This window comes from Triticum aestivum, chromosome 6A (assembly GCF_018294505.1).
Source record: "Triticum aestivum cultivar Chinese Spring chromosome 6A, IWGSC CS RefSeq v2.1, whole genome shotgun sequence".
NCBI classification, from domain to species: Eukaryota; Viridiplantae; Streptophyta; class Magnoliopsida; order Poales; family Poaceae; genus Triticum; species Triticum aestivum.
The window spans coordinates 174,377,156-174,399,260 of record NC_057809.1 but is presented as its reverse complement, the minus strand read 5'-3'; the positions used below and the strand labels follow the sequence as shown (position 1 = coordinate 174,399,260).

At 43.0% G+C, this 22,105-nt stretch overlaps 2 protein-coding genes across 5 annotated transcripts; one reads left to right on the top strand and one right to left on the bottom strand.

Annotated features, from left to right (window-relative positions):
* Positions 1–9,189: 9,189 nt before the first annotated feature.
* Positions 9,190–11,948, bottom strand: LOC123132668 (uncharacterized). Of its 3 annotated transcripts, none has more exons than XR_006464956.1 (3): positions 11,482–11,948; positions 10,613–10,752; positions 9,190–9,435 (listed from the first exon to the last, which is right to left on the bottom strand). XR_006464956.1 is itself a non-coding variant. In XM_044552524.1 (3 exons), exons 1-3 carry the CDS (start codon positions 11,692–11,694, stop codon positions 9,391–9,393), a joined length of 444 nt encoding a protein of 147 aa, XP_044408459.1. In that variant the 5' UTR covers positions 11,695–11,948; the 3' UTR covers positions 9,190–9,390. The 3 variants fall into 3 exon arrangements, 1 of the variants encoding a protein (XP_044408459.1); XM_044552524.1 differs by having other exon boundaries at positions 11,436–11,948; XR_006464955.1 differs by having other exon boundaries at positions 9,190–10,752.
* Positions 11,949–15,248: 3,300 nt separating this feature from the next.
* On the top strand, positions 15,249–17,751 carry LOC123132667 (protein YIF1B-B). Of its 2 annotated transcripts, none has more exons than XM_044552523.1 (5): positions 15,249–15,512; positions 16,300–16,463; positions 16,546–16,644; positions 16,736–16,887; positions 16,986–17,751. In XM_044552523.1, exons 2-5 carry the CDS (start codon positions 16,302–16,304, stop codon positions 17,365–17,367), a joined length of 795 nt encoding a protein of 264 aa, XP_044408458.1. In that variant the 5' UTR covers positions 15,249–15,512; positions 16,300–16,301; the 3' UTR covers positions 17,368–17,751. The 2 variants fall into 2 exon arrangements, with proteins under 2 accessions (XP_044408458.1, XP_044408457.1); XM_044552522.1 differs by having other exon boundaries at positions 16,285–16,463.
* Positions 17,752–22,105: the final 4,354 nt, after the last annotated feature.

The following is a 22,105-nucleotide window of genomic DNA, read 5'->3' as shown; positions in this document are numbered from 1 at the left end:
GGGGCAGGTGGACCCTTCCGGTGGACCCCCGGAACCCCTTCGGTGGTCCCGGAACAATACCGATAAACCCTAAAACCTTTCCGGTGACTGAAACTGGACTTCCCATATATAAATCTTCACCTCCGGACCATTCCAGAACTCCTCGTGACATCCGGGATCTCATCCGGGACTCCGAATAACTTTTGGTAACCACATACAATTCCCATTACAACTCTAGTGTCACCGAACCTTAAGTGTGTAGACCCTACGGGTTCGAGAACCATGCAGACATGACCGAGACATCTCCCCGACCAATAACCAATAGCGGGATCTGGATACCCATATTGGCTCCCACATGTTCCACGATGATCTCATCGGATGAACCACAATGTCGGGGATTCAATCAATCCCGTATACAATTCCCTTTGTCTATCGGTATGTTACTTGCCCGAGATTCGATTGTCGGTATCCCTATACCTTGTTCAATCTCGTTACCGGCAAGTCTCTATACTCGTTCCGTAACGCATGATACCATGGCTAACTCATTAGTCACATTGAGCTCATTATGATGATGCATTACCGAGTGGGCCCAGAGATACCTCTCCGTCACACGGAGTGACAAATCCCAGTCTCGATTCATGCCAACTCAACAGACACTTTTGGAGATACCCGTAGTGTGCCTTTATAGCCACCCAGTTATGTTGTGACGTTTGGCACACCCAAAGCATTCCTACGGTATCCGGGAGTTGCACGATCTCATGGTCTAAGGAAATGATACTTGACATTAGAAAAGCTTTAGCAGACGAACTATACGATCTTGTGCTATGCTTAGGATTGGGTCTTGTCCATCACATCATTCTCCTAATGATGTGATCCCGTTATCAACTACATCCAATGTCCATGGTCAGGAAACCATAACCATCTATTGATCAACGAGCTAGTCAACTAGATGCTTACTAGGGACATGTTGTGGTCTATGTATTCACACATGTATTATGGTTTCCAGTTAATACAATTATAGCATGAACAATAGACAATTATCATGAACAAGGAAATACAATAATAAGCATTTTATTATTGCCTCTAGGGCATATTTCCAACAATAACGCTTCTGAAAAGACCGACCTTCAAAAATATGTCGTGTATTCTCCGAGTTGGTGGATAATTCAAAATTGAAAGCACCGAGACATAAATCCTGAGGTAATGAATGCTGATTGTCCTGATTGCTATGATTGCTCGAGGGAGTATTGACATGTTGGAAACTCCCAAAATGAAGGCCGATCACCGAATTATTGTCATGAATGCCATTAAGAGAATTAATGCAATGAATTTGATTACACAAAGAGGTCTCACCAGCGACTCTCCCCGGGGAGCACGTCGGCGGTGGAACCTCAGAAGTAGGGATTATCAAGTTATCACCATCACCATTATCCCTTTGATGTAGAAAGTTCAAATTTGCTCTGATGGCCATGGGAGATCGAGTGGAAACTGCCTGAATAACCTCATCTGAATGCCAATGGCGATCATTCCAAAGAATAGGGGCCATGGAAGATCTAAAAAGTTGAAAATGACAAACAAAGTCTGGCCAGATTCGATCCTTGAGACGATATATGAAATGTCCAACCTTATTGGAGGCCAAAGAGAAACGAAATCTTCTTTCACCAATGGATTTGACATTTAGTCCCGATGGTAAACCTTCGATGCAACATTGCAAAGCTATACCCACAGATTCTTCAGATAAGCGGAATGAAGCCGAGGAGAATTAGACGACCAAGAAAAACTCCTTGGTACCCAAAGAAGGTAAAAAATGGACTGTAGAACCGAATCTTCGACGCACCTGATCAGCAATGGAGAGGCCAGGCTTGAAATCCCAGTGTAGGAGGCCCTCCATGATGGTCCAAAGCTAGAGATCGCCATTATTAGGGTGGGAGGGCAGGTGGATAGGTGGGGAGGAGGAGAGAGGAGCCATCCTCAGCCAAATGATCTATGGTTATCCTCGCAACGCCAGATGTTATGAACACCTGGCACAACAAAGCTGATGACTACTCGATAGTTCAGTGTGCCATGCTTTACGGCTTAGAACCGGGACTTCAACGACATTTTGAACGTCATGGAGCATATGAGATGTTCCAAGAGTTGAAGTTAATATTTCAAGCAAATGCCCGGATTGAGAGATATGAAGTCTCCAATAAGTTCTATAGCTGCAAAATGGAGGAGAATAGTTCCATTAGTGAGCATATATTCAGAATGTCTGGGGTACCACAATCACTTGACTCAGCTGGGAGTTAATCTTCCAGTTGATAGTGTTATTGACAGAGTTCTTCAATCACTGCCACCAAGCTACAAGAGCTTCGTGATGAACTATAATATGCAAGGGATGGATAAGACAATTCCCGAGCTCTTCACAATGCTAAAGGCTGCGGAGATAGAAATCAAGAAGGAGCATCAAATGTTGATGGTCAACAAGACCACCAGTTTGAAGAAAAAGGGTAAAGGGAAGAAGGGGAACTTCAAGAAGAACGGCAAACAAGTTGCTGCTCAAGTGAAGAAGCCCAAGTATGGACCTAAGCCTGAGACTGAGTCCTTCTACTGCAAAGGGACTGGTCACTAGAAGCGGAACTTCCCCAAGTATTTGGCAGAGAAGAAGGATGGCAAAGTGAAAGGTATATTTGATATACATGTTATTAATGTGTACCTTACTAATGCTCGCAGTAGCGCCTGGGTATTTGATACTGGTTCTGTTGCTAATATTTGCAACTCGAGACATGGGCTACGGATTAAGCGAACATTGGCTAAGGACGAGGTGACGATGCACGTGGGAAATGGTTCCAAAGTCGATGTGATTGCTGTCGGCATGCTACCTCTACATCTACCTTTGGGATTAGTTTTAGACCTAAATAATTGTTATTTGGTGCCAGCGTTAAGCATGAACATTATATGTGGATCTTGTTTGATGCGAGACGGTTATTCATTTAAATCAGAGAATAATGGTTGTTCTATTTATATGAATAATGTCTTTTATGGTCATGCACCCTTAATGAGTGGTCTATTTTTACTAAATCTTGATAGTAGTGATACACATGTTCATAGTATTGAAGCCAAAAGATATAAGTTTAATAATGATAGTGCAACTTATTTGTGGCACTGCCGTTTAGGTCATATTGGTGTAAAGCGCATGAAGAAACTCCACGCTGACGGTCTTTTGGAATCACTTGATGCTTGTGAACCATGCCTCATGGGCAAGATGACTAAGACTCCGTTCCCCGGAACAGTGGAGCGAGCAACAGACTTGTTGCAAATAATACATACTGATGTATGTGGTCCAATGAGTGCTGATGCTCGCGGCGGGTATCGTTATTTTCTGACCTTCACAGATGATTTGAGCAGATATGGGTATATCTACTTGATGAAACATAAGTCTGAAACATTTGAAAAGTTCAAAGAATTCCAGAGTGAAGTGGAAAATCATCGTAACAAGAAAATAAAGTTTCTATGATATGATCGTGGAGGAGAATATTTGAGTTATGAGTTTGGTATTCGTTTGAAACAATGCGGAGTAGTTTCGCAACTCACGCCCCCTGGAACACCACAGCGTAATGGTGTGTCCGAACGTCGTAACCACACTTTATTAGATATGGTGCGATCTATGATGTCTCTTACCGATTTACCGCTACCGTTTTGGGGTTATGCTTTAGAGATGGTTGCATTCACGTTAAATAGGGCACCATCGAAATCCGTTGAGTCGACACCTTATGAACTATGGTTTGGCAAGAAACCCAAGTTGTTGTTTCTTAAAGTTTGGGGCTGCGATGCTTATGTGAAAAAGCTTCAACCTGATAAGTTCAAACCCAAATCAGAGAAATGTGTCTTCATAGGATACCCAAAAGAGACTATTGGGTATACCTTCTATCATAGATCCGAAGGCAAGATATTCGTTGCTAAGAATGGATCCTTTCTAGAGAAGGAGTTTCTGTCGAAAGAAGTGAGTGGGAGGAAAGTAGAACTTGATGAGGTAACTGTACCTGCTCCCTTATTGGAAAGTAGTTCATCACAGAAATCAGTTCTAGTGATTCCTACACCAGTAAGTGAGGAACATAATGATGATGATCATGAAACTTCTGATCAAGTTACTACCGAACCTCATAGGTCAACCAGAGTAAGATCCGCACCAGAGTGGTATGGTAATCCTGTTCTGGAAGTCATGTTACTTGACCATGACGAACCTATGAACTATGAGGAAGTGATGATGAGCCCAGATTCCGCAAAATGTCTTGAGGCCATGAAATATGAGATGGGATCCATGTATGAGAACAAAGTGTGGACTTTGGTTGACTTGCCCGATGATCGTCAAGCCATAGAGAATAAATGGATCTTCAGGAAGAAGACTGACGCTGACGGTAATATTACTGTCTACAAAGTTTGACTTCTTGTGAAAGGTTTTTGACAAGTTCAAGGAGTTGACTACGATGAGACCTTCTCATCCGTAGCGATGCTTAAGTCCGTCCAAATCATGTTAGCAATTGCCGCATTTTATAATTATGAAATTTGGCAAATGGATGTCAAAATTGTATTCCTTAATGGATATCTTAAAGAAGAGTTGTATATGATGCAACCGGAAGGTTTTGTTGATCCAAAAGGTGTTAACAAAGTGTGCAAGCTCTAGCGATCCATTTATGGACTGGTGCAAGCCTCTCGGAGTTGGAATATATGCTTTGATAGTGTGATCAAAGCATATGGTTTTATACAGACTTTTGGAGAGGCATGTATTTACAAGAAAGTGAGTGGGAGCTCTGTAGCATTTCTGATATTATATATGGATGACATATTGGTGATCGAAAATGATACTGAATTTCTGAATAGCATAAAAGGATACTTGAATAAGAATTTTTCAATGAAAGACCTCGGTGAAGCTGCTTATATATTGGGCATCAAGATCTATCGAGATAGATCAAGACGCTTAATTGGACTTTCACAAAGCACATACCTTGATAAAGTTTTGAAGAAGTTCAAAATGGATCAAGCAAAGAAAGGGTTCTTGCCTATGTTACAAGGTGTGAAGTTGAGTTAGACTCAATGCCCGACCACTGCAGAAGATAGAGAGAAAATGAAAGTCATTCCCTATGCTTCAGCCATAGGTTCTATCATGTATGCAATGCTGTGTACCAGACCTGATGTGTGCCTTGCTATTAGTTTAGCAGGGAGGTACCAAAGTAATCCAAGAGTGGATCACTGGACAGCGGTCAAGAACATCATGAAATACCTAAAAAGGACTAAGGATATGCTTCTCGTTTATGGAGGTGACAAAGATCTCGTCATAAACAGCTACGACGATGCAAGCTTTGACACTGATCCGGATGACTCTAACTCACAAAACGGATACATATTTTTATTGATGGTGGAGCTGTCAGTTGGTGCAGTTCCAAGCAGAGCGCCGTGGCGGGATCTACGTGTGAAGCGGAGTACATAGCTGGTTTGGAAGCAGCAAATGAAGGAGTCTGGATGAAGGAGTTCATATCAGATCTAGGTGTCATACCTAGTGCATCGGGTCCAATGAAAATCTTTTGTGACAATACTGGTGCAATTTCCCTGCCAAAGGAATCCAGATTTCACAAGAGAACCAAGCACATCAAGAGACGCTTCAATTCCATCCGCGACCAAGTCAAGGAGGGAGACATAGAGATTTGCAAGATACATACAGATCTGAATGTTGCAGACCCGTTGACTAAGCCTCTCTCTCATGAGCAAAACATGATCAACACCAAGACTCCATGGGTGTTAGAATCATTACAGTGTAATCTGGATTATTGACTCTAGTGCAAGTGGGAGACTGAAGGAAATATGCCCTAGAGGCAATAATAAAGTTGTTATTTATATTTCCTTATATCATGATAAATTTTTATTATTCATGCTAGAATTGTATTAACCGGAAACTTAATACATGTGTGAATACATAGACAAACAGAGTGCCACTAGTATGCCTCTACTTGACTAGCTCGTTAATCAAAGATGGTTTAGTTTCCTAGCCATGGACAAGAGTTGTCATTTGATGAACGGAATCACATTATTAGAGAGTGATGTGATTGACTTGACCCATCCGTTAGCTTAGCACTATGATCGTTTAGTTTATTGCTATTGCTTTCTTCATAACTTATACATGTTCCTATGACTATGAGATTATGCAACTCCTGGATACCGGAGGAACACTTAGTGTGCTATCAAACGTCACAACGTAACTGGGTGATTATAAAGATGCTCTACAGGTGTCTCCGATGGTGTTTGTTGAGTTGGCATAGATTGAGATTAGGATTTGTCACTCCGATTGTCGGAGAGGTATCTCTGGGCCCTCTCGGTAATGCACATCACTATAAGCCTTACAAGCAATGTGACTAATGAGTTAGTTGCGGGATGATGCATTACGAAATGAGTAAAGAGACTTACCGGTAACGAGATTGAACTAGGTATTGAGATACTGACGGTCGAATCTCGGGCAAGTAACATACCGATGACAAAGGGAACAACGTATGTTGTTATGCGATTTGACCGATAAAGATCTTCGTAGAATATGTAGGAACCAATATGAGCATCTAGGTTCCGCTATTGGTTATTCACCGGAAGTGAATCTCGATCATGTCTACATAGTTCTCGAACCCGTACGGTCCACACGATTAACGTTCGATGATGATCAATATTATGAGTTTATGTGTTTTGATGTACCGAAGGTATTTCGGAGTCCCGGATGTGATCACGGACATGATGAGGAGTCTCAAAATGGTCGAGAGATAAAGATCGATATATTGGAAGGCTATGTTTGGACATCGGAATGGTTCTGGATGAGTTCGGGCATTTACCGGAGTACCGGGGGGTTATCGGAACCCCCCGAGGAGTCAATGGGCCTTATTGGGCCTTAGTGGGAGAGAGGAGGAGGCGACCAGGTGGAGGGTGCCCCCAAGCCCAATCCGAATTGGGTGGGGGCCGCCCCCCCCCCTTTCCTTCCCTTTCTCTTCCTCTTCCTTCTTCTCCTACTCCAACTAGGGAAGGGGGAAACCTACTCCTACTAGGAGTAGGACTCTCCCTTGGGCGCGCCATAGAGAGGGCCGACCCTCCCCTCCTCCCCTCCTTTATATACGAGGGAGGGGGCACCCCATAGACACACAAGTTGACAGTTGCCTTAGTCGTGTGCGGTGCCCCCTCCACGGATTTCCACCTCGGTCATATCGTTGTAGTGCTTAGGCGAAGCCCTGCGTCGGTAACTTCATTATCACCATCATTACGCCGTCGTGCTGATGAAACTCTCCCTCGGCCTCAGCTGGATCAAGAGTACAAGGGACGTCACCGAGCTGAACGTGTGCAGATCGCGGAGGTGCCATGTGTTCAGTACTTGGATCGGTTGGATCACGAAGACAATCGACTACATCAACCGCGTTGCTAAACGCTTCCGCTTTCGGTCTATGAGGGTACGTGGACACACTCTCCCGCTCGTTTCTATGCATCACCTAGATGGATCTTGCGTGTCTGTAGGAAATTTTTGAAATTACCGTGTTCCCCAACACCGTGGATGTGTGCCACGATCCCCTCTCGTGTATAGGAGGTAGGAGATGGACACGGGGTGGGCTGGGCCATGTACTGTAGCCATAAGTGCACAGTGTTGTCTCTGTCTTTTTCTTTCTTTTCTGCTTTCTATTTTTTGTCTCAGTTTTTGCATTTCTAATTTAATACCAAAATAAATTTTGTTGATTACAAAACTTGTCACATAAATACTAGGCTGCATATTGAAGAATCCCACAACATTTCAAGTCAATTGGAAATACATAAACATTTATTTATTTTGAAATGGTTATTTTTGTTGTTATTGTTGGACCACTTTATATTTACTAGGGATTTATTGGTGAGTCAAATGATAAACATGACAAATGATCAAGGGAATTTATATAATAATGCGAACAATTTAGTTTTACAGTTTGAAGAAATAATAATTTGACTTTTATTTTTATCGACCGGAAATTTAGCTTAGCAAACATGGTGACATGGCATCATTAGGTTGGAATTACTGTAGCATGTTTATTGGGGTGTTGCAAGCAATTAAAAAGATTGTAATATTTATAAATATGATCATTCATGACATAATCTCATAGAGGCATACGTCCGTGATAAGTAGACCGTTAAACCTACTGAGTCTACTACTTATACATCACCCAAACCCGTTATCCAGCATGCATCTCAAGGTATTAAGTTTATGAGAAACAGAGTATTGCAATAAGCAAGATGACATAATGTAGACAACAAGAAGTCAATCAATACGACTAAACCCCGTCGTTTATTCCTTAGTGGCAACAATACAATACATGTCCTGGCCCTTATTGTCACTAGTAAGTGTGCACGTGCAACGCACGTATGATACCATGTTTCTTTTTTGTAAATTTTGCCTTAATCCCTGCACTTGTAGGGGTAGTTTGACCTGAATCCTGTTCATGTAATCACCAAATCGGGAAAGAAACTCACTAATTTCAATTATTAGCATCACATATCACATTTTCCAAGTGGATTGTCAGATTAAAGTCGGGCTCAAGGCACTCTTGGGCAAGTCACTAAGCTCGCTCGAGTAAGTCACGATCCAAAGTGATGGCAATGTTGAATGAAATCTACGGATCCAGAGCAGAAGGAAGAGAAGAGAGGAGAGCAAAAACCAATAGATGATGAAAGGAAGAGAGGCGACCATTGATATTCAAGAGGCAGGAAAAGGGAAAAGACCATCTCTTGACGTCCGGTGCATTTTCCACAAGTGGTGGCCGATGATGGATTTGATGCAAGAGCGGCATTAGTAGATGGAGTATAAGCATTCCACGCTTAGGGCACCATGCCAGTACGTCAGCTTTCTCACAATGAGGCTAAAGTTATGGAGCGTGTCATGGTGTTAACGTTCCCTTTGCTGTGCCAGCACGAGATGGGCATTGTTGGACGAGCTAGTAAGTGAAGTTTGTGATACCATTTTACTTACGGGATCCTGATGTCCCATGTCAACATGTCTAATCTGCTTGCTACTTTCTCCTAGGATAGATCAAAGTTGATAGTTTGACAAATTAAATACGGTACTCAATATCTCTGATCTGCTTGCTATTTTTTCTAGGATTAGCTGATCGCAAATCTCACATGTTACCATTCACATTTACATATGCAACAGAAACAAATAGATTCACAACGCCGGTACTCATATATGTAATAAGATATCGATGGGCATTCGAATTCTGCAAAGGATACTTGTACATTTGGCATTATGTTGTAATTTAGCAGTGATCATATATAAAATCTGGTTAGCAGAGATCATACTGCAACCTCAAAAGGGAAAGATTACATAATGGTGTGGGAAGAAAGTTTGTATAGAATAGTAATACAAAATACAATGCTTGTTCTCCTTTATCGTTGACCAGTTCTTGACCAACATAAATCCAATTGCACAAGCTTCAACAGGGGAAACTAATGTTAATCTCGATATATTTGATACCATGTATACACTTCAAAGGTTAATTACCGCGTCTAAAAAAAGTGGCCAGCAGCACAGGTACATAAATTTTCTAGTGATAACAAAGTACATGACCTCACGTACCACAGTCAAAATTGCCTACACACTCTACTGATGCTATAAATCATCATTCTTTGTGTTTACGAAGGACAAAAATAATTGGCTATATGATATTTTCTAATTGAAAAATATATAAATTATGTTACAAACAATAATCTTTTACTGCAAGAAAATAATAGTTGCATTAATTTTTAGCAACACTTTGCATGCCAAATTAATGACATCAGTACATGCCTTGCAAACAAAATTCGAGGATTATTTCCTCCGTACTACACTACTATCTCCCTTATGGCGATTCAACAGTTTAGAACAAAGTTAATCAGCATATTGTCCGTCAGAGTTTGCTCACACGCCGAGAAAAATGTTTTATACATGAGCATATTGAGCAGGAAATATAATACCTGCAGAGAGCTTCAGTTTTACAACATTTTAGCAAATTTAATTAGGAAGTTGACATTTTTTCAGTTTAGTGATAACAGTAAGTGTGGCTTGACATGAACATCAAGCAGTGCAAGTTATATGGATCTTGTCAGCTTCAAACTGTACTGAACCTCTATACGTGATAAGAAACAACTTTTGAAACAAAGGGCCCAATGTAGTACTCCCTATGTTCCTTAATATAAGTCTTTTTAGAGATTTCAATATGAACTACATACGAAGCGAAATGAGTGAATTTAGCGAGTATATTTGTATCTAGTGACTATTGATATCCGTATGTAGTCCATACTCATATTTAGAAACAGAGGGACTATATTTGTATCTAGTGACTATTGACAAACTAATTTTTAAATTGTTTTCATTTAAAGCTAGAATGAGCTGATCACCATTGCTCTATTGTGTTCCAAACTAAGATTGACCTCAACACACACAACAGCACAAACGTCCATGCTCAGCCTACACCATTAGAATTTCTCAAAAAGGAAATGTGACACTCTGGAAGAAAATATACATAACCAGACAAGCATAAACTACAACACAATCTAGCATATCGACATCATCTGCCCTAGAAGCATTTAAAAGCAAGTAAAATTAAATTTGGGTGCAGAATCTGATTACCTGAGGTACTCTACAAGCCCATACTTGGTTTGGCAAATCTTCTATACTTTCTTTGCCATGTTGACCATGCCAACCATGCAACTCTAAATTCCAACGACAACAACAATCCAAGATTTGTCCTCGAATAGTTTCAGTCGTTACTACAGAAATGTCAGATGATGGGGCTTGAGTTTTCTACTGATTATATACAACATAAAGCAAAACAAAGAAAGCCACCCAAAAATAGCTATAGAACAAAATTGCACAGAAACAGTCCGAATCTGATTCAAGAAAGATGTAGTAGTATTGTAAAATAAATTAGCATCCAATATAACCTGAGATAGCAGATTGACTTAGTGGCATCTCACCAAGTACTGTAGGGTGAGGACTATCATTAATCACACAGTTCATTATGAAAGCCTGCTCCCCACATTGACAAAAAGAGGCCCAATTGTCGTGCATATGGGAGAACATATTGAAGCAAAATTGGAAGATATGGCTGCACGCTTCAGTAGAAATATATATGAACTTACCGTTATGCAGAAAATGTGGAACGTAGCATTACATGAGGTATTTTAATGGAGAAAAACAGGTACCCATGCGGCAAATCTAATCGAGACAATACTTAAATTTCTGTCATAATATAATTATGTACACGAATTCAAGGCAATTAGGTTAGAAGCGAAGTCAGAAATTTGCTACTGTGAGCTAGATTGCAGGAAAGAGTTATGGCTTTATGGGATGCATGAAATCTACAAGTTAATTGGAATAGTCTCACTTGCAACATCAGTATATCACATATTCACATACACGATGCCATATTACAAAGCGTGCAAGCAGTTACCTACAGGTCCAGAGGAACTGTGCGAGGGGGAGGAGGCGTTGCTGACCTGTGCATCTTCCAATTGCTGCATCTTTTGTAGCAGCCGCAGTCCCCTAGTGCAGGAGCCAAACGGCGAATCGATGCCTCCCGTCGCCCTCCAGCGCCCAAACATGAAGGACGTAGGTGTCCACGTCACCCCGCTTGACACCGAGGGATTTCTTCTAGAAAGAGCGGTGTCGGCCTCCAGAAAGAGCGGCATCGGCCTCGGCAATGAGCGCATCCACGCGCAGCTCCAGAACGTGTACTTCACAGCCGCCTCCTCGTCCCGATCCTGTCAGATCCCATCCCCACACTAACACCTCGCAGAGGAAGAATGCAGCGAGCCAGTGAGGAACAGACTCCACTCGCCGAAGGCGGCCACCAGAGGAGACGCGTGGGGAGCGGGGAAGAGGCGAGCGGGAAGGCCAGATGGGTGGAAGGGGAAGGTGGAAGGAGGACAGGTGCTACGCGTGGGAGCGACGGCAACGTTTTCTTGGAGGGCGAACGGATATGGGAGAGATTACGGAATATACGGGCGAGATTAGCGGAGCGGTGGCTGTGTGGGGGCCTGATCCAGATCGGGCGTGGGAAATTTCGTCCGCTCGGTGAAGCATGGTCAGCCAACAGTAATTGCTACATGCAATTGTGACCCCCGGTCAGATGTATTTAGGTCATTAGATCTCATTAGGTGGGACAATCTGGCGGCACAAATTAGCCTGGATACACATAATGGGGTGGCCTTAAAAAAGAAAATGTTTGATTGTTTAATAGTAGTATAGACTGGGTTAGAGCACCACAAGATTGAACCCACTACAAAGCACCTCTTACACTGAAGATAAATCGATTGAACTTGGCCAAAGAAGATAGATAGATCAAAGAGAAATACAAATCTATTAATTATGTAGCATGAAAACTAAAATAGATTCAGTTGATTTTAATGAACAATCTAATCACAAAGTGACAATTCATCATGTCCCAACAAAACACCACTGTTTACATTAAATTGATCTCGATCAAGAACGAGAACATGGTATTGAAGATCCAAAAGAGAGACGGAACCATCTAGCTACTACTATGGACCCATAGGTCCTAAAGTAACTAGTAATACATGGTCATGGAGGCAACAAGGTCGATGAAGAGGCCTTCGGCAATGGCTTCCCCCTCTAGTGGGATTTTGCAATAGGGCTCCAGATGAGATCTCTTTGGAGCAGAGGCTTGCGGCAGCGATAAAATTTTTGGATGCACGACAGATGGTTTCTATTTATAGAGAATTATGGCGGTGCAATTAGACTAAGGCGGTAACTGAGGGGCCCACAAACTCAAGGGGCGCGACCAACCCCTGGCCGCGCCACCTGTCCTTATGGGCCCCTCAAGGCTCGTCTTGATCTCTACCAAAGCTTCATGCGTTTCTTGTCACCCAAAAAAGTCTTGTTAAATAGACAATTTATTTTGACCTCCGCTTGTGAAACCAAAAACAAGCAGAAAATAGGAATTGACACTGGGCACTAAATTAGTAGCTTAGTCCTATAAAAATATTAAAATAATAATATAATAGCATGAAACAATCAAAAATTATAGATACGTTTGGGATGTATCACGTCCCGGGAGTTGAGCATTGGAAGTGTGACCTACACTCGTCGAGGCGCACGATGAGGCAGCGTCGCAGGGGCGGAGTGGAGTTGGCTCAGCCGTTGGGTCCTCTTGTAGCAGTGCCGCTGTTGATGTCGGACTCCAACAGGTGGAGGAGATCAAGATCAGCCACGTGTGGATGCATCGCGTGAGATGCATAATTTTTTGATGGTTATATCGACCGTCCATTGATCGAGTGGACAATTTTTTTTCTCTTGGACCATGCTCGGTTAGATAAATGTCCTGACAGAGGTGACTAAGTTAACCAGAATGTTTTGTTTTTTCTCATGGAGCAACAACCTCTTAGGACAGTAGATCTAATGGTCAGAAACACCCAAAATAAAAAAATGGATGGCCATAAATGCTAAGCGCGTGAGATGGCTCAGATTAGGTCGGCTTCATTAACCAAAAGTAGATGTCTACGGTGCTCAAGGGCCCCATGGACAAAATTTCATAGATTTGTAGGGGCTATTTTGCAAAGAATCTGATAAGCTAGCACTTTGCCTCGTTGGCGTTCATTTGTCAGCACAGAAGCAATTTGTATCTCAAGCCCATATCCATGCCAAGTTATTGTACCTTTGTTCTAGGTTTTATAAGCTTTTGTATGAAAGTGAACCCACCCGCTAAGTTCTTGTACCAGAAGCATAATTATACCTCTTAAAAGAAAAGATCCCTTGTGAATCAACATGTAGTTGGATGGTTATGAGGACAGTAGTATCACATCCACCAGAGTTCAAGTCTTAGACTTAACATTGATGCTTGCATTCTACTGAACTTATTTCAGGCATTCTAGCGATATGCGTTCAGTGGGAGGAGACGCTCCCGTCGATTAGAAAGACTTTTATGGCGAATTCGTCAAGGGAAACGTTTGTGGCCGGTGCGCCGGCCGAAGATTGGGCCGGTCGCATGCGGCATGTACATAGAAGAGATCGAACACTCCCTGCTCCTCTCACCAGGATGTGTCTCGCGGGACCCACGCAGCTTTCCCCCTTCCCTTCTTATCCATTCATGCACTCAACTATCCTCTCCCTTCTCTATTTCTCTCCCTTCCCAATCTCACATCTCCTCTCTGTCTCTCTTCCCCCGCAGTAGCCATGGCCTTGCCCGCTCCACCGGCTATGAGTTTGCTGTCGCGGAACAACTCCAAGCCCGCTGCTGCGAGCACCTCCAAAGCCACCAAAAAAACACGAGCTCACGTTGGGCATGGCCTTATTTTGCAACTCCGACGACCCTCCTCCCCTCCCCCGCGCAGCAGGCATGGCAGTGGGAGACCTGCCCGACTTTTTATGCCAACTGGTTGCATCTTTTTTAAATCACTCCGTTCAAGCTTTTTCTTCAAAAAATCTATTTCTTTTGCATCTTTTTCCTGAAATCTGGTTCCGGCCTTTAAAATCGCTGGTTGTAGCATTTTGTTCAGGAATGCTACTACCGGAGTTCGTCCTGCCGGACCAGCGACGTTTTTTTTACAGCCGTAGCCTGTTTTTACTGCCACCGGTGACTTTTTTTGCTACATACATGCACAACGGTGCTGGTCGACGGCGGCGATGCCTTTTCGTTGCTACAACCGTTTTGGAGTTTGCTGGAACCGACACCCAAATTTGCTACCATCGCCTTTTTGGGTTTGCTGTAAGGAACCGCCCAAAAGCTTCCACCGGATTTGGTTTTTGCTGGAATCCTCTCCAAAAAATGCTACCACCGCCTTTTTTGGCTGTCAGCCATGCCGTCGTCTGCCATTTGGTGCTGCAACTGGCAGTGGTGCGATCGCCGTCCATGGTTCGACGAGATACAACCAAGGGTCTGCGAGAATTTTTGTTACAACCATCCTTGATGTTTGCTGCTGCGACGACAAATGGAGGCATTTGCAACCAGCAAGGCGTCTTCTTCCATGGCGACGGTGAGCCCGGGGTGGCCGGCAAGCGCGCGGTAGCCATGTTTCCTCTGTGATTTGTCGTACGGAAGGGATACGCTAGGGAGGAAAGATGCGTTGAGTCAGATCCAACGATACCTGGAGATCGCATCGGATGGATGGGGGCCAACCGGCGTCTAGCAGTCGCCATTCATTAATCTCAATATAATATGTTATGGCTCAGTCTCTCAGATGTGCTTATCGTTTTTATGTTCATAAGATGAGTGTACATGCATATGTACTATCAGATTTGCGTTGTACTGCGTTAAAAAAAAAGATCCCTTTTCCCCAAGCTCCAATCTGACCCAACGGCGAACGCGGCTCTAGACCCAGAGTAGTCTACCACCGCCGTGCCCTACAGTTTCCGCCGTGCCGCATCCTACGACACCACCGACGCCTCACCAGCCACCCCCAACACTCCGCCTCTCACGCGCGTCACCGCCGTCGCCGTCCCCGTTCCACCTCATCGCCCCCCCTGCCGCCCCCCACCCCGTCCGCGATCTTGGACGGCATTGGTTCCTGAGGTAAACCCAAACTAACCTCCACAAATTTTGGGTGTTTGCGCTGGTGCACGCCCCGGCGCACCATTAGATCCACACCTGTCTGCGATGAACCCTATCTTGCTTGGATTGTTCTGAGATACTTGTATTGTACGAGTTGTCTTGCTTGGATAAAATTTATTTATCCAGCTAATGGAAGCTTGATGTGCCAGAACCATGAGTTGGTTGAGGTGTTTTGGGTTTCAGCTCTGGCCTACCCCAACTTGTTTGGACTAAAGACTTTGTTGTTGTTGCAAAGATTATGGAATGACCACAGATCAGTGAAATGATAACCTGATGCGTTTTTCTTTGACCAAGAAAAGTCTTAACGGACAATACTTCCTGTTAGGCCGTCATATTACTGCGGAATGTTAGTTGTTAAACTAAGGCAACAGGCTCCACCAGCCAAAATGAGATGTGCTGATGTGGATCACCTGTCTTTCCTTTTATCTCCGTCAAAGTAGTTTTATGACACATTGTCGTTAGCATCACCACTTCATCTTGGAAGGATGGGTGTTATGTCATGAAATTCATTGAGCTATGATTCGTTTCTGCTGTTCTTTCCTTCTCTTGACTTGGGAGTTGGGATCATAATGAACTTAGTATTACTTTCGAATTTTGATTACTGTTTGTTGATCATCAATTGGATTGAGACCATCTTATGATTCTTGACTTCAACTTATCGCAAAATACTTTCGAGCACAGTTTTCTTTTGTTATACTGTTCTGAATACATTGTTTTCTGACTGTCTGCTCAGTTATTATCATGGCAGCAATGAATAGTGATCTGGGTGGCTTAGGTCCTAGGCCTGCAAATGCACCACCAAATCCTTTTGAAAGTGCCATGTATGGTGCTGGACCTGGACTTATCCGTACTGGACTTGGAGCATATGGAGAGAAATTTCTTGGTTCGAGTTCTGAGTTCATGCAGAGCAATGTATGTCTTCAACTTTATTCAACTCTCTTTTGTGGATAATATTTTTGAAACCTGCCAAGCTAACCTCACTTGATTGTGTCAGATTACTCAATATTTGTCCGACCCTCAATACTATTTTCAAGTCAACAGCCAGTATGTGAGGAACAAACTGAAGGTCGTCTTGTTCCCTTTCTTTCACAGGGTGAGCTCTGTTTCACTCTCCTTTTTTCCTTGCAAGATTTGCATGCTGTGAAGTCTCATAACATGCATGTTGCTTTATTGTCTTCCTTAAGGGTCATTGGACGAGAATAACTGAACCTGTAGGAGGAAGGCTATCCTACAAACCTCCAATTCAGGATATCAATGCCCCAGACCTGTACATCCCTTTGATGGCATTTGGCACCTACATTGTCATTGCTGGATACGCATTGGGAGTTCTGGGAAGGTAAATACAGCGTCTAGCACTCTGTATCTTCTATCTGGAGAACCACTGCACACTTTACATGACTGAATCATCTAAATGTGATTTGTTCGGTGATACAGGTTTACCCCTGAGGCACTGACCCTACAGTTCACAAGAGGTCTAGTTGGCTGGTTTCTGCAAGTCGTCCTCATCAAAGGTTTGCTGTACTCCCTGGGCAGTGGTGAAGCGCCATTGCTAGACATTGTGGCGTATGCTGGGTATGGATTTGCTGGCACATCTCTTGCGATGCTGGCCCGCATCTTCTGGAGCTACCTATACTACTTCATCATGCCATGGTTCTGTCTCTGCACTGGCGTGTTCCTCGTGAAGACCATGAAGAGGGTTCTTCTGGGTGGACCAAGGAGTTACGAGCGGCATCCGAGTCGAAACCACTACTTTCTGCTCTTCCTGGCGGTTGTTCAGTTCCCGATGCTGTTTTGGCTCGGCAACATCAGTGGTTGATCTTCCCGTCTTATCGTTGAGCTTGGTAACGTGAATCGAACTTTAGGAGAATGCTGTGCAGGATACACTCGTGGTTAACTTCTCCTGGTGAACTTGGTAATAGCTTACCTAATTGCTTAAGACTCTTGTGAAGCTAGTAGAGATGTCTGGATAAACAGATGAAAGCGCATGTAACTACTGTTTCCGTTTTCTGCTGGAGGTGAGTGAACTATGGTCACTTGGGATAGGATGGAGATGAATTGCTACACGTGTGCATTTTGGTTCCTACCGTACCGCCTCGGATTAGTTCTTTTTTGTTTTTTGGTCCCTCTTGTATTCCTGGAACTGTTTCACTTGAATGATGAAGATTACGTTCCTGTCTCCAGTCTACTGAAGACGCCACTATCTCCGATTATGTTCTTGTATTTTTTTTTGGGGGGGGGGGGGGGGGGGGGGGGGGGGGGGGGGGTGTGGTTGTTTTTGCCTGGTTTTTTTGGGGGTGTGTTTGGTTTATTTATTTTCTTGAGTTTTCTTGGAAGCACATGTGTTCATTCGGAAGCACAGTTTGTGCTTGGCATTGTAAACATGAGGTTTTTTTTTAGGGTCGCATTGTAAACATGAGTTAGTACTAGGTGGAAGCGCAGATTAGTTCATGTTTGAAGCACGGCGTGATTCACCCCTCGCGGGAGCACAAGTTAGTTCATCTGGAAGCATAAGTTACTACAGCTCAAGAGCATTAGTTACACTGGCGGAGCTTCGGCAAGGCCGATTGGGCCGTGGCCCGCCCAAGTCTGGAGCAAAAAGCTAATTATATAGTACTGCAGCTCACAGCGTTGACGGACACCGTACAGAAAACGCAGCAGAGTCGTCGTGTAGGATTCACAGCGATGCAGGCTCAGGGTCCCACGGACGGACGGCCAACCGGCACACGTGTATTCAGCCGACCCACGCGACAACGCAACGGTGTATTCAGCCGACCCACGCGACAACGCAACGGTAGGCGGCGACCCAAGCACCCAACTAGCTAGCTTCTTCTCTCAATCCATGAGAATCACTACTAATGTGTATCCCTGCAAGCAGCATAGCTAATCGATTTGAATGATTCTCAATTTTATTCCCCTAAATTCAACTTAGGTCATTGTTCGTTAAATCATCCCCTAAATCCCCTAAATTCGACCCCAATAAACATAAATAATCCACTGAAGATCTGTTCTTGACACTTTACAAGTTCACAACAGATGCCAAGTTTACAGTTTACAAGTTCACAACAAAAATAGTGTTGTTGTTTACTGTCTAACAGTGCACTCAATTGTCGTTTACTGTCAATTTGGTAGCGCTGTTTACTATACTTTGATAACTTAAATAAATAAATAAATAAATATATGGTTAATAATTTGGAAACATTTGTATTCCCTAGCCGGCGAACATGCCTCTAGCGTACATGGCTTGCGTGTGGTTGTAATCTCCTGGTATAAACCCTTCTTCTATCAATACAAAGATACGCAGCTTGCGTATTCACAAAAAAATAAAACATTTGTATTCCCTGGCTCGCCCAACTTTTCTTTTGTAGCTCCGCCACTGATTAGTTAGTTCATTTTGGGAGCACATATGTGCTTCACGCGGGAGCACGAGTTAGCACAGTTTATGAGCCCGAGTTTGATCACTTTGAGAACACAATTTTCACTGAGAAAAATATTTGTCGGAACCTATCAACATGGGATGTAGTTTTTGAAAATCTTGACGTGAAAAATGCAACGGTGAAAACAGTTTGTAATTCGTATGTATGGTTCATGAAATATTTTATTTTCAAAAGGCAAATCTAGGGGGGGGGGGGAGGGGGCACGAACAGTCACGCGCGATGAGAAGACCCCCCAAAACTAAGCGATTTCGTTCTTCTATTGCACTTGAGCCTGCCGATCGATGACAGTTGTGTTCAACTTCTACGTCGATGCAGACTAAAATGGGTGGCAGATTTTCTCAATGTCGATGGCTCTTGGAATATGTTGCTTCTCACACAACATTTCCTTTCAGCAGATGTCTCTAAGATTCTAAAAATCAAGGCCTCTCGTAGATTCGAAGCAGACTCTCTTGCCTGGCAGCCCGACAAGCAAGGGAGATTCTCAGTGCGGTCGGCATACAATATGGCCCGCGATCTGATCATGGCACAACAAGGAGTTGGAGAATCAAGCACGAGAACAGATGGGTCTAGACCTGCATGGAAGCTGCTATGGAAAAGTGGGGCTCCACCTAAGGTCTGTGGCTTCGCTTGGAAAGCTGCTCGAGAGGCGCTGGCTACTCGTGCGAATAAGAAGCGCCGACACATGGAATTGGATGGAACCTGCACAATATGTGGGCAAGAGGATGAAACAGTTCATCATGCTCTAATCAGATGCCCTCACGCCCGGGACCTATGGGATATAATGCATACGGTCTGGGATTTGCCGCCGGCTGAAGCTCTCCGAAACGAAGAGCCAGATTGGTTGCTAATGCTACGGTTCAGCAAATGCTTGTTGATGAAGAGCTTTTTTTGTTACAACAGTCCCATGAGACATGGCTGTTAAAAGGGGATCAAAACACTTCATTTTTTCATAGGATTGCCAATGGAAGGAAAAGAAAAAACACAATTCACTCTTTCTCCAGTGGAGAGGAGATGATCGAGGGTACTGAAAACTTATTAAAACATGCTACAGATTACTATAAGGAGCTCTTTGGGGCAGCTCCGGGTAATCTTTTCCATCTTAATCCTAATTCTTGGGGAGAGGATGAAAAACTTACTGATTCAGACAATGATTTCCTTACTCGTCCTTTTAGTGAGGAAGAAGTTAAAGCGGCCCTCTTCTCTATGGATAGCAATCGTGCTCCAGGCCCGGATAACATACCAGCAGAATTCTATAGATTCTGTTGGGAGATTGTTAAGTATGATATCATGAACCTATTCGTGGCCTTCCATGAAGGCACCTTGGATGTAGAGAGGCTAAACTACGGTATCATCACTCTCATTCCCAAAATTAGTGGAGCGAAGAAGATACAAGAATTCCGCCTATCTGCCTCCTCTGTTGCCCTTACAAGCTGATTACCAAAGTTTTAGATAATAGGGCGGCAGTGTTTGCTGATAAACTCATTAGCCGCCATCAAAATGCGTTTATCAAAAAATGAAATATAATGGATGGGATGCTGACTTTGCATGAGGTCCTCCACCACACTCATGTAAAAAAGAGAACCGGGGTTGTGCTTAAACTCGATTTCGAGAAAGCGTACGACAAAGTCAATTGGGACTTCCTTCTTGAATGCCATAGACTTAGGGGCTTCGGAGATAAGTGGTGCTCCTGGGTTGATCAAGTTTTACGAAACGAGACAGTGAATGTTAAGATTAACAACACGGTAGGGCCGTATTTCCAAAGCTTTAAGGGGGTTCGTCAGGGAGACCCTATGTCCCCCTTTTTGTTCAATCTAGCAGCTGAATGTTTATCCAAAATGGTTTTCAATGCTCAAAAGAATAATCTGCTCAAAGGGCTCGCGGCTGACCTCGTTCCAGGGTGTGTCTATCCTTCAATATGCTGACGATACGATCCTTTGTATCAAGGACAATATCGAGCATGGTGTTAACCTTAAGCTGTTGTTATATCTCTTTGAGCTTATGTCTGAATTTAAAATCAATTTTATGAGAGAGAAGTGCATTTTTCAACCCTGAATTCTTGCCCTAGTCTAATTTACAACCCCGAACTTCAATACCATCTAAATTACAACCCTCAACTCTCAAAACCGGTCAGGATTCAACCCTCCCCTCCTTGTTGACCGGTTTTGACCAGGGGTGACTAGTTTTGACCAACAGGTCCAATCAGCATGCCACGTCGAAAAAAATTCAAAAATTCAAGAAAAATATAAATAAAAATCTGTAAGATCGAGAACAAAATCAGGGAAAAATAAAAAAACAAATTTCCGAAAAAAAATTGCAAAAAAAATTCGGAAACTTTTCTGTAATTTTCGAGAAAAAATAAAAAATGAACTTTTTTGGAAATTAGTTTTTTAGAATTTTTTTTCTATTTTACAGTTTAATATAATTTTCTTGGGAATTTGAATTTTTTTCCCTTGGACTTTTTTATTTTAAGTATTTTTGGTTTTTCATGGAAATGTTGATAATTTTATTTTTCAGAAATTTGATTTTATTTATTTTCCCTGATTTTTCCAGGAAATTTGATTTTTTTATTTCTTTTCCTGGATTTTTTTATTTTACAGCTTTTAAAAATAATGCTGATGTGGCATGCTGACTGGACCCGTTGACTGGTCAAAACCGGTCAACGGAGAGGGGAGGGTTGAATCCTAGCCGGTTTTGAGAGTTGGGGGTTGTAATTTAGACTGCATTGGAGTTTGGGGTTGTAAATTAGACCAGGGCAAGAGTTCGGGGTTGAAATATGCACTTCTCTCATTTTATGAAAAGTGAGGTCCTGTGTGTGGGAGGTGATGAGTCTACTCTCCATAAGTATGCGGACCTTTTTGGATGTAAAATTGGCCACTTTCCTATGAAATACTTAGGGGTGCGTGTGAGTTATTCCTCTTTGCGGAACATCGACTGGGAGTTTGTTGCTATTAGATACCTCTTGAGTTGCGATGCTTGGATTGGCAACTCCACCTCCTCTGGTGGAAGATTGACTTTACTCAATTCTTCCCTGTCCACTATAGCTTACTACTACATGTCTATGTTCCTTCTCTCTAAGACCTTCATTGAGAGACTGGACAAGTATCATCGTAGGTTTTTCTG